The sequence below is a fragment of the Prosopis cineraria genome, unplaced genomic scaffold, assembly GCF_029017545.1.
Source record: "Prosopis cineraria cultivar Desert tree isolate PC_DT_omini unplaced genomic scaffold, ASM2901754v1 PC941, whole genome shotgun sequence".
Lineage (NCBI taxonomy): Eukaryota > Viridiplantae > Streptophyta > Magnoliopsida > Fabales > Fabaceae > Prosopis > Prosopis cineraria.
The window spans coordinates 5,251-17,776 of NW_026556266.1; the positions used below are offsets into that span (position 1 = coordinate 5,251).

The following is a 12,526-nucleotide window of genomic DNA, read 5'->3' on the forward strand; positions in this document are numbered from 1 at the left end:
AAAATTGAAAATAAAAAATAATGCTTATAAAGGAAAGACTATAAACGTGCCGGAAAGGCCAGCATGAAGTGAAACGTTCACACCACAGCTTCAGCTTCACGCCTTCACATTTCAGTTCACAGTTCTTCCCCGACGCATTTACCTGAGAAATACGCCGGAATTTCATTCAGGAAGAGGCTGCCGGAAGTTCGTTCCGTGCTGCTAATTTCGTCGGAATGTGGAGCTCGGGCGCACTCTCTCGTCTAGTCGTTGTGCTGCTTCTTCACTCTCTGGTAGCTCTAGTCTCTGCTCGGCAATCAAACAGAACCACTTGGAAGACACTCAGCGGTATGTTTCTTGTTTTACTTCGATTTTCTCTTCAATTTTCTACTAGTTTACAATGAGCAGGTAGTTTCTGCAATGCTGCTGAAAAAATCTACAAAGACTACGGTGAACACTCGGATGTTTATCTTTTACTATTCCATTGATGTCTGCTGATTCTAGAAAAAGAGAGGCTAATTGAAGTTTCTGTCCATTACAGCCTTTTGTTCTTGGTGGTTTAAGATGTTGGTTTTGTCAAGTTGTGTTTGGTGGAAATTCTCAGGAATGCGCTGCCAAATGGAAGATCTATCATTTGTCTAAATTCCAAGGAAATTGATGAAGCTGACCTGCTGCTTAATTATTGTTGAGTTTGATTTCTCCGCTATTAATTAAAAGAAGCTTTCTTTTTCTAATATTTGCTGCGAGTGATATCAAATTATTCCATTATGGTGCGGTGTTTCTTGTGTTGAATGCAAAAATTATTGCTCAAATGATGAGTTGTGGGACAAAGGTCAATTAACAACTAAACTCTACTATAAATATAATAAGATCCAGATCTGTTGATATTTTCAACTCAAGAAGCCATTAAAAACAGAATTTCACGTATATTTGTATTTCAAGACCTAATTCTCTTTTACTGTGGCATGTCTTTTTGTTTTTTTTTAATCCCCTCCCTCATGAAGAGGAACATCAATTATATTCCAAATTTAGTTAAACATACTCATGCTCTTGTTATGCAGGAAATGCACCGCTAGTCATAGCACGTGGGGGCTTTTCAGGGCTATTTCCTGATTCTAGTGTGCATGCCTATAAGTTTGCATTGGCAACCAGTATACGAAATGTCATTCTGTGGTGTGATGTCCAATTAACAAAAGACGGAGCTGGGATTTGCCTTCCAGATATCAAGCTAGACAATGCTACAGACATTGCTCAGGTTTTCCCAAATAAAGCTACAAATTATATAATCAACGGTGTACCGACCCGTGGGTATTTTTCTGTGGATTACACCCTGAAGGATCTGTCCAATGTCATGCGTACGTTCACGTATTTCTTTAATTCCTACTACTTTATTTGTTACCTGATGCTAGTATCTAAAGCGCGCGCGCATAATATTTTGTTAAAATGCAGCTAGTTGAAACGATCTAGTGGCTTTTAGAACATTTAGCCATCAGGCATTAATTTGACTCTCAAACATTTGGAATATTTATTGTACCTTTTTCTTCCTGAATTTTAAAAAGAAAAAATAAAGGAAAAAATTAATCTTGTAATTCTTCAACTTTTAACTCATCTGTAACTTAATCCCTCAATCATGATTTACTGCAACCTAATTTTCTACTTTTAATTCATTTATAACTCAGTTTTTATTTTTTAAATTTTTAAAAAACTTATCCTTATAAAAAAAGAGGGATACAGGAAATGTTCATATATTGCTCTAATATACCCCCTCTTGCTATTTGATATAAGATCTAAACTAACATTAAAAAAGAGAATTAACAAAATTGCGGGACTAAATTATAAATGAGTCAAGAGTTGAAGAATTGAATTATAAGTGAGTCATAATTAAGAGATTGAGTTATAAGAAAATTAAAAGTTGAAGGATGGATTACAAAATTAATTTTTCCAAAAATAAACAAATAGTTGTTCAATATATTTTGCATTTTTTGACAATTTCTTGTGTGTTTTTAACAGTTGTTCAGGGAGTCATGTCTCGAACTCAAAGGTTTGATGGCATTGGGTTTTCAATTCTTACTGTTCAAGACATGGTCAAACAAGTCAGCCCACCGAGCTTATGGTTGAATATTCAGGTAAAAAGGAGACATATTTCACTCCAATAATTCAGTCTCCAAGTTTCTTTGGAAGCCAACTCATTCTTTTCTGATGTTTCGCAGCATGATGCATTCTACACAAAACACAAATTGAGCATGAGAAGATTCATACTCTCTATTTCTAGAAGTGTGGTTATCACTTATATCTCATCACCAGAGGTTAACTTCCTAAGAAGTATAGCATTGCAAGTGAACCGAAGAACAACAAAACTGGTTTTCAGGTTTCTGAGACAGGATGACACAGAACCGTCAGTTAATCAGACTTATGGCTCACTCTTGAAAAATATTACTTTTATCAAGTCATTTGCTTATGGTATTCTCGTTCCCAAAGAGTACATATGGCCCACAGATGCAAGAAATTATCTAAAGCCACATACCTCTTTGGTCTTAGATGCTCAAAAAGTGGGATTGGAAGTCTTTGCTTCAGATTTTGTGAGTGATGTTCCACTAAGCTTTAATTACAGTTACGATCCTCTTGCTGAATACCTCCAATTCATTGATAACGGTTGCTTTTCTGTCGATGGCGTGCTGTCTGACTTCCCTATTACTCCATCTGAAGCCATTGGTAATTATGTTTTGTATCTTTCCTATTTCTCAGAATGGCCCTCTATAATCAGCGTGCATTTGCACCGATTCACAAGATCTTGTTTTCTCATTCGTTCATTTTTCTTCTAGAGTAATGTACTATGAATTGGAATGGAACTGACTATGCGGATCCCTTGATTAGTGAATCGCCTTAAATGTGTCTCTCCTAATTATGCATGCACTTTCACCAGCTAAAAGGTGAATTACGCATGCCAAAATTAATAATTCTGGAATTAATGATCAATGTCCCTTGAAATTATTTGTTCCATCTGTATGTCTATTCATCTTTACTACCAAACCTTGGTCAGACTTACCCATGAGAGTGCAACTCATTTGCACTTATAAAGGTTTTTTATGGGAAAACAGGGTAAAGCCCAACAAACTTTATTAACTAAAACTTACAAGGGTATAGATCCTCTCTTTATCTCGATACAACAACAAGCGAACTTTCTAGGAGCTCGTTAAATGTTAGCACTCACACAGTTATGTACAATAGATAGTTACCCAAAAACAGAAAAAGATCGTGGAATTGGTAAAATTAATTCAACTGACTTTTTAGGATTCAATATCCAAACTAGTGTTAGGCCCATGGAGCATCTCTGAAGAGGAGAAAACATAATTGAGCCACCCAATGGTTCCAGAAGGACACATATAAATGAATATGACACTATATCTTAATCTAAAACCTTAAAGTGTAGAGTTTATGGGTCCTTTCCTCTTATAAATTTCTTCTTTAACCCAACTCTATCTAATGTGAGACTTTTCTCCACACTAAGTCAAGTCCATTCGCACTTGACAACTATTGACTACATAAATATGCTTCTCTTATTCACCCACATTTTGAAGACACCAATCTACTACCAATAGTTCAGCCCAATAAGGGTTCTTTCTTGGAGCCTGACTTTGATACCACTTGTTGGGCCCATGGAACATCTCTGAATAGATGAGAACATAGTTGGGCTGCTTAGTTGTTCTAGAAGGACACATATCAGTGAGTATGATATCGCATCTTAACCCAAAATCTTAAGATATTAAGTTTATGAGTCCTTTCCACTTATATATCTCTTCTCTAGTCCAATTCTATCTGATGTGAGATTTTTCTCCACACTAAGCCAAGTCCACTCACACTCGACAACCCAATAACTAGAAAATAATTTTTGCCCTTTAACCTCCGCTTAGTGCAAACTCCTTTAGGCAGATTTGCAGTAGTGTAATCTTAAAACATCATAAAAGTTTTCACATCATGATGCAAAATTCCTTGATTGCATCGTGCTAATAAATGTTTATGTCGTCTACATTTTGCTTACTCATCCAACCTTAACTATTGTGGCCTCAGATGTGCATTTGCATTAATTCCCTTTATTTGCTTGATTGTATTGGTATTTCCTGGATTTATTAAAGTCTGTTCTTATTCTGCAGATTGCTTTGCTCACCTAGGCGAAAATGCCACAGAAAGAGGTATATATATATCACTGCTTTGTTAAAATTTTGCATATCTGTATTCTTATCTTATTCATTAGTATTTTCCAGATTCTTCCATTTTACAAATCCAATGAAGCTACGCTTTTTTTCAGTATTGATTTATTTCTAACACATTTTCATGTTTCAGTTAACAATTTGGTTATTTCTAAATATGGAGCCAGTGGAGACTATCCTGCTTGTACTGACTTGGCCTATCAAAAGGCCATAGAGGATGGTGCGGATGTTCTTGACTGTCCTGTTCAAATGTCGAAGGATGGAATACCATTTTGTTTGAGCTCCGTCGATCTTACGGAGAGTACAACAGCCGCTCAATCAAATTTCAGAAATATCACAGCAACTATCCCAGAGATAAAGTCTGGCAGCGGCATATTTGCATTCAACTTGACATGGAACGATATAAAAACCTTGAAGCGTAAGTCAAATAAAGTTTTTGAATGTTCGTTCCTCTAGTTCTAAGATAAACTGATATGTTAGCCCTCCTTGATTGGCCCGTACGTATGTGATAATTTGCTTTTGAAAATGCGCTATAATTGTAATAAAAAAATGCTATAATGTAATAAAAGATGGACCTAATGGAATCACGACATTTACATTCCTGATCGAGGTAATCCCAAGATCTTGCATGCTACTGAATCAATCCTTCTGATTATGAACGCATTCATTTTTCCCTTCACTTAAAAAATTATTCTGATCAAATATGGCATCTGCGTTTTAATATCTACTGTTTACTTGCAGCCTCAATATTGAATCCCTATTATGCAAAATACGAAATGTTCCGGAATCCAGATAATAAGAATGCTGGGAATCTTGTAACATTATCGGATTTCTTGTCCATTACAAAGAATCAGACATCTCTATATGGTATCATGATTATCATTGAGGTGAGTTCATTGCCCAAAATTCATTTCATATGAGATGTTTATGAACTGATAATATGAATGTACACAATTTTTCTTTACCACCAATGCACGCAATTATTAATATCTATGATGAAGATCATTAGCCTTACTCCTGAAGATTGGGGTGAGAATGATGTCAAGGCAATGATGGATCCAGAAAAAATTATATAGTGGGGACAATTTTGTTACATAAGATAAATGTTAATTATTTTTTAAATTATTTCTCCCTCCTTTTATTCAAGATTATAAAATATAGATGAGATTTGAGTTAAATAATTTTTTTAGAGGATAAGAGAGATCTTTTGAGGGGAAAAGTGAAAATTTTCTTTTAGGATAGGGGGCAATTGAATTTTTTTAAAGGGGGCAATTGAAAGATTTTGGGTTATTATATGTAACTTTTTTTAATCTTGTGGGGGAAATTGCCCCCATAAGCCACAATGTAGATACGTCCCTGTGTCAAGGGTACAACCCCTGCCCCGCCCCTTTCCTATCTTCTAACTATGATAGTTGTTCTTCACAAGCATGGTGTTGATTCTTTCATGCTGTTGATTAATTTCCTTGCAAGGTCTCCAAAGAAGGGAGAATGACAGATAAGGACCTTTGAAAAATATCAAAAGAACTTTTATAACTGAAATTTCCGGATTTTACAACTGAAAAGTGAAAATTTAGGAATTTAGAATTCAAAGGTCTTTATTTTACATTAATCTTCTTGCAGGGTCTTCAATTATCATTCTACCTTCTCTTTTCACACCTATGTCCACTTATAGGTAGAAGCAAAGACTTGGGGATCTAGCATCCAAACTTAAGGCCAATTTGATGACTAGACTAGAAAAAAATTAAGAGAAACCTTTGCACACTACGTTCTTTTTAAAGTCCTTTTGTAACTTAAATTATTTTTTTGGTGGGTACAGTACAAATGGCTGCATATTATGATGGTGAATGATGACATGTCCTGAACCTTCTAAAAGATGAATATTGAATAACTTTTTTTGCTGTCAATTGTCCTTGCTGATGTTCAATTTATTCTCACAATCATGTGTTTTACTTTTATCAGAATGCAGCCTATCTTGCAGAGAAGGAAGGATTACGTGTGACTAATGCAGTGATTGATACCTTGAGCAAAACAGGTTATGACAAGTCAGAGGCCCATAAGGTTATGATTCAGTCCGCTAGTAGTTCTGTGCTAAAGAAATTTAAGGAGAAAACAAAATATGAGCTTGTGTACAAAATCGATGAAGACGTTGGTGATGCTGTTGATTCAGCTGTGGAGGATATAAAAAACGTGGCTGATTCTGTGGTTGTCAAGAAGACATCAGTATTTCCTCTTAATTCAGAATTCCTGATTGGCTCTACCAGGATAGTGTCAAAGCTAAAATCCTCCAAACTCTCTGTTTATGTAGAAAGCTTCAGCAATGAGTTTACTTCTCAGGCATGGGACTTCTTCTCAGATGCGACTGTTGAGATCAACTCATTCGTTCGCGGAGCGGACATTGATGGTGTCATCACAGATTTCCCCAAGACAGCTAAAAGATACAAAAGTAAGTGCAAGACCACCGTGTGTGTGTGTGTTTCTGCTGAAAGAAATTCACATGAAAGTCACTAATAGCATCCAAGTCTTTGTTTCCATATTTCTAAATTGCAGGTGAAAATTTTGGCAATGTTTGGTTTATGTTCTTTTATTATTATTATTTTTTTAAATAACTTCAGGCACTTTGCATTACTAGTTCTCCGCCATACTTTTGCTCGTAGTAATTTTGCTCCTGGATAGCTGTAGAAATAACAATACTATAAACAGACTAATACTTTTCTTGTTTCATTTTGACTGAGTTGACAATTTGGTCCTCAAAGCATACACAATTCTCAGTTCAATCCTATAAATTTTGGCCTTCTCATTTTAATCTTATAATGAAGTCCTCATGTTAATACCGTTAACCTAAAGTTAATAAAAGTGGATATATGTTGCCTCAGAAATAACATAAAATTTAACCAAGTGCTTGAAGACGAAATGAAATTTATTGGATTGAAATCCAAAGGCCAACATTTGGAGAATCAAATTAAGAAAGGACATATCTTTCAAGAATCCAAATATCAACCTACTCATTTGTGTTTGTTTGGATTGGTCCTATAGCAAATTGAGCTGTATTGTAAATATTTTTTCACCTCTGATTCCTGATGTGCTCATCTTACTACAGGGAACAAATGTTTAAATTTGGGTGACAAAACACCACCTTACATGGCTGTTGCTCGCCCCGGCGCTCTTTTTGGACTTATCACAGATGATGATTTGCCACCAGCTGAGGCTCCACTCCCAGTTCTCACAGAATCTGAAGTGTCAGAGCCATCTTTGCCTCCTGTTTCGAAGGTGCCCACAAATTCCTCCTTTTCTACCGAAAATAGGTCAGGAGCTTCGCCCCCAGGAAATGCACAATCTGAGGTCACTATCAGGATCATTTTTTTCTTTCTAGCCTTCTTTGTTGTTCCTCTTCTGCTTTGAGTGTCATATTCCTCCCAAAATGTTCATCATGCAGAATTTAGCACTTTATGTTGCTATCACTTAGCTGTTATCTTAGTTGTTATACCTTAATGTAGGTCCATTTCTCTCTCCCATTTCCCCAATCTCTACCTGGGTTAATTAGATGAACGCAATCCTGAGTACATGTTAAGTTATTCCTGTTTGATGAACCTTTTTGGACCTTTTGCTATCATGGATGAGTATTTATGGTTACTTTTTTTGGGTGCGTTTTTCATGAGATGAACAAGTAAGGGTTCAGATTTGTCAAAATGTAGTAATGCCTTTTCTTGCTTCTGATCCCACATGAATATTTCTTACAATTGTGTAATGGCTGTGTGGAGCTAGCAAGCAAAAGTATTATGATAAATCATAGATGATTAATTGGTTTTTGAAATTCGATGAAACTTTACATAATTCAATTGAAAATCTGGCACCAACTTTTTGTTCAATCTCTGATGTCATAATAATAAGACTGTTTAGAAATTCTATTACCACTTTTATTGTCCGGAAAACACGCAGAAAATTTTCAAGCCAACCCAAATGAAAAAAAAAAATGAAGGCAAATTGAACCCATCAGAAATTCATGCGTAAATATGTTTGATAATGATGTGTGTGTGTATGCTATGTTTGCCTATTTAAAAAATCATATGCAAAGCAAGTGTATATGTTCTCTCTTCTTTGAAGGCCCAATATTTATATTCTACTCCCCCATTTTAAATTATAAAATATTTTTAAATAAAATCTCATAAATTAATAAATCTTACTAAATATACTTAATAATTTTATTTTTTAAAAAATAAAAATATAAATTTTTTTAAAAAGTAATTTAATATATTAAAAAAAAGAGCAGCAAAAAATGAAAAAGAGAGAGAATGAATAATATTAAAATAAATTTATTTAATAAAATATTAATTTTAACAAAATGTTTTGTATTTTGAAATGCTGAATTTTTATTAAAAAATATTTTATAATTTTGAATGGAGAAAGCTTGACATATGTTTAGTGGATTTGAGAAACCTATGAATTGGGCATGATGTTGGTGGCCACATGCCCAACATAATTAATTGACTTAACTGTTATTATTATTAAACTCTCCCATCATCAGTTGTCGCGGATATTTCCATTACATCTGTTTTGCTGTTCTCATGAATGTCAGATCTTAAGTAGCATGATCATGATCTTATTGGCATGATCAAAATGATGAATAAAAAAGGCCACAAAAAAAATAAAAAGGGAGTGTAAATTAGTGTAGTGCATCATCAAAGCAATAAGCATGATGCGTGATTGTGAGGTGGTTAATACAAACACACCTCAAAATGCTCACCATAAAAAGCTCCCCCGCATATTGCATCAGTCAACATCTTGACAATTTCATTTCTCTCCATAACGTTTTCGTATGATTGTTTCTTTTCTTTTTTTTTTTTTGGTCAAAGTTTTCGTATGATTGAAGCACATGAAGATGATTGAATCTTGAGTTGTTACCATGAGAAATTTACACAAGGTTACAAAATGAAGGTTGAAAATTCTTCTTCTTCTTTGTGACAAATTAGAAAGGTTTAATTTTTGTTTTTTACATCTATTCATGTACTTCCTTTGTTAAAGAAATAGTATAAGATATTTTTTGAGGGTTTGAATGTTAAAAAATTTAAGACATTTTTAATATTTTAAAATGTAATTAACGTGCTTAATTTTACCAAAGGTGCCTCCTAATAAATAAGTCATTTTTTATTTATTTTAAAATAAAATATTCTATTAAATGGAGATAAATATGAAAAGATAATATTAATTGAGAGAAAATTAATTACTTTATTGATATTGTGATTCGGTTAAAAATATCTCACATTTTTTTATGGAGGGATCATCTCATTTTTTGTCTAAGGTAATGCTAATTAGCTTGAGATTTAAAAAAATCCATTAGCATGAAACAATAAGACATATGTCAAATTTGAAATATGTCCAACATTCATATGACCTCTAATTAAAGGCTATCTGAAATAAGAGTCAAACGTCATGCCCCCACAGAGAATTAAAACATGAAAAGCCTTTCAATCCAAACTTGGTAATGCCACAAGGAATTGCATTGTACCATTAGTTCTTCATTCATTTTTCTGGATGAAACATTGTGAAAAGACAAAGGGAAGTTCAAAAGGAGAGGCAAAGAGAATCCCCAAGTGAGGAAGCAAAAAGCAGGAAGATACAAGGCAATGCCAATAAGCAAAGCAAAGCATCATGATTGGGCATATCAAATATCATCATTCGTTGAATATCACACATTTATTCATTCCATGCTTTTCCATTCATATTTCTCTTTCATTCTCTCCTCACTTTTGACCAGCTTTTCCCCCATTGCGTCATGCTTTTGCCCTCATGATCTCATTCCCTCTTCATTCTGCAACCCACCATTATCATTAATTAATTTAATAATATTAATTTATGTTTTTATAAATTCATTTTCTTCATTTCATTCTGGATCATCAAAAAGATGTATCATATATGATAACACATATTTTTATTCCAAATCAATATATCATAAATAATAAAATTAAATTAATTATTTTTGAAGGCGTGCATATGCATATTGAATAGAGAATTATACCACCATCTCAAACACTATTTAGATTTTGTTAACATCTTTGTTTTTTTTTTTGGGACAAAAAAGTAACAAGTGACATTACATGGTACGGAAAACAACAAAATAATTTAAATTTAATGAAGGTTGTTTCTGTTAAAAATTTAAATTATATATCTTCATAAATGTGAAATTTATTTTTTTCTCAAGAATGTCAAATGTTGTAGGTTAAATTTTTTTTTTATCAATGGTGCAAAGAAATGACAGTATATTCAAGATTTTCGATAAGGCCTTGCAAATTTAAAGAGTTAATATTAGAAAAGGAAAAAAAACTAATTCCAAAGGCAATTAATTAAGTCAGGTGGGTGTTCAATCAATATAAATAGACAACGCATGTAACGGACGTTCAATGCTCAAGTCTCACCCATGGACATATGTGAAGATTTTTTTTTTTTTTTCAGCTTTTAGAAACGGAGCGTTTTAAAAGCTGACATATTTACTTGCAAAGAAACTCTGTATTAAATTTGAGCTTGACTTTTTTACGGCACCAGATCATCAGGCCATATATTCCCAATAGCCCTGCAAATCTTTTTATACTTCTAGGGGTTGAGATTAGATTATATGTAAACACTTCAATCATTTAAAAATATAAAATATTTTTTAATAGATTAAGTATTAAAAAATATAATATATTTTTAATCTTTTAAGATATAATTATTATTTTTTAAAAATTTTTTTATTGAATAAATTATTATATATTTATTTTAAGATAAAACACCTTATTAAATAAAAATAAATATAAAAAAATAAAATTAATTTAAAAATAAATAACTACTTTATTAAAAATAAAATTTAATTAAAGTATTTTACATTTTTTTGACGATAGTAGTACACATTATGGCCATATTTAGTAAATAAGTGTAACTGAGGGTGGCACAGCAGGGGTTTAGATTTGTTTGGGTGATGGTAATATTTAAAGTTTTTTAAGATATTGAGAGATAAAATAAAAATAAATAAATAATTATATATTTATTTTTTCAATCATATTTATAAGTCATTCTGAATATATTTTGTTTGAATCAAGCAAAATTTTAAAATTTATTAACTTTATCTAAAAATTTAAAAAATTTTTAACTTTATCAGTGTTAAATATATACAATACTCTCCCTAATATTTAATGAAGGGTAAAAAGATAATTTATTATAAAAATTTAATGATATAATTTATAAATAAAATTTAAAAAATATTTTCTTTCCACCTTATATATACAAGTTGAGGGAGTAATTAAAGATAATACCTTGACTTAAAAGAAAATGTCACCTGATGGCCTAAGACCTTTTCTTTGAATAAAGGATCTCAACTGCAGTTAGAAAGGAATAATTCGTGGTTGACACATTCAAATCATTCCCGGAATCAAAATTCAACTGTGTAGAAGTTCTGGAAAACAAGGTTCCATTTGATGATGAAATGAAAGATGTGACTCAGATATTAAGAAATTGTGTGATCATCATGATCGCAATGATGAAGTTGTTGTACAAAATTTAAGGACTTATCATAATTATCAGTTAATATTGAAAATGATGCTAATTAATAGTTAGTTTCAATGATAAGTACTGAAAAGTGAAAACACGGTTAATTAAATTAATTGCTTCAACATCACTTTAACCATTTTTCGATCGCAAAAAAAAAAAAAAAACTCACAATTATGCTCTCTCTCTCTCTCTCTCTCTCTCTCCGTGTTTTTTTCTTTTGGAAAAATCACAGTTATGCATGAGTTGAGAATTATTGGCCAATATCAACTTTAGAATTTTGACTCTGTATCTGTTTATAGGATATTTGTCTTTGAAAATTTATTTTGTTTAATTTTTTTTCTATGATGGATTTGGTATCCAAGTTCTAACATGTAATATTCTATTAATTGAAAAAAATTAAAAGTTTATATGTCAATCAAAATTAAATTCTAAAAATTACATTAAAAAATATAAGACATTTTTAATCAAATTGTACTCTCAATAAAATAGTTATTTATTATCAAATTAATTCTATCTTTTCATATTTACTCCCTATTTAATTGGATGTTTCAACCTAAAATAAATATAAAATGATTTATTCAATTGGGATAATTTTGAAAAAAAGGCAATAATTACACCTGAAAAGATTAAAAATACCTTACATTTTTTAAAATTTAACCTTTCAAAAAATATTTTATATTTTTAAATGGAGGGAGTATATTTTATCTTATTATTATATGTGTGTCTCTCTTTATAATGGTTTATTATGAGGTTTTGGTAGAATAACAACTAGATCTCAAAATTGTGAAATTCTTTTATCAATTTGATATATCATGTCATTC

At 32.1% G+C, this 12,526-nt stretch overlaps 1 protein-coding gene across 1 annotated transcript; it reads left to right on the forward strand.

Annotated features, from left to right (window-relative positions):
• Positions 1 to 215: 215 nt before the first annotated feature.
• LOC129298861 (glycerophosphodiester phosphodiesterase GDPDL3-like) lies at positions 216 to 7,822 on the forward strand. The gene is made up of 9 exons (XM_054937310.1): positions 216 to 327; positions 1,041 to 1,334; positions 1,990 to 2,105; positions 2,190 to 2,691; positions 4,131 to 4,169; positions 4,321 to 4,605; positions 4,929 to 5,074; positions 6,147 to 6,630; positions 7,285 to 7,822. Exons 1-9 carry the CDS (start codon positions 216 to 218, stop codon positions 7,584 to 7,586), a joined length of 2,280 nt encoding a protein of 759 aa, XP_054793285.1. The 3' UTR covers positions 7,587 to 7,822.
• Positions 7,823 to 12,526: the final 4,704 nt, after the last annotated feature.

Excerpts from the sequence above, each read along its gene's own strand:
- LOC129298861 (XM_054937310.1), top strand. The coding sequence starts at position 216 with ATGTGGAGCTCGGGCGCACTCTCTCGTCTAGTCGTTGTGCTGCTTCTT. Across the intron at positions 2,106-2,189 it reads GCTTATGGTTGAATATTCAG|CATGATGCATTCTACACAAA; the intron begins GTAAAAAGGAGA and ends GATGTTTCGCAG. Across the intron at positions 6,631-7,284 it reads GACAGCTAAAAGATACAAAA|GGAACAAATGTTTAAATTTG; the intron begins GTAAGTGCAAGA and ends ATCTTACTACAG.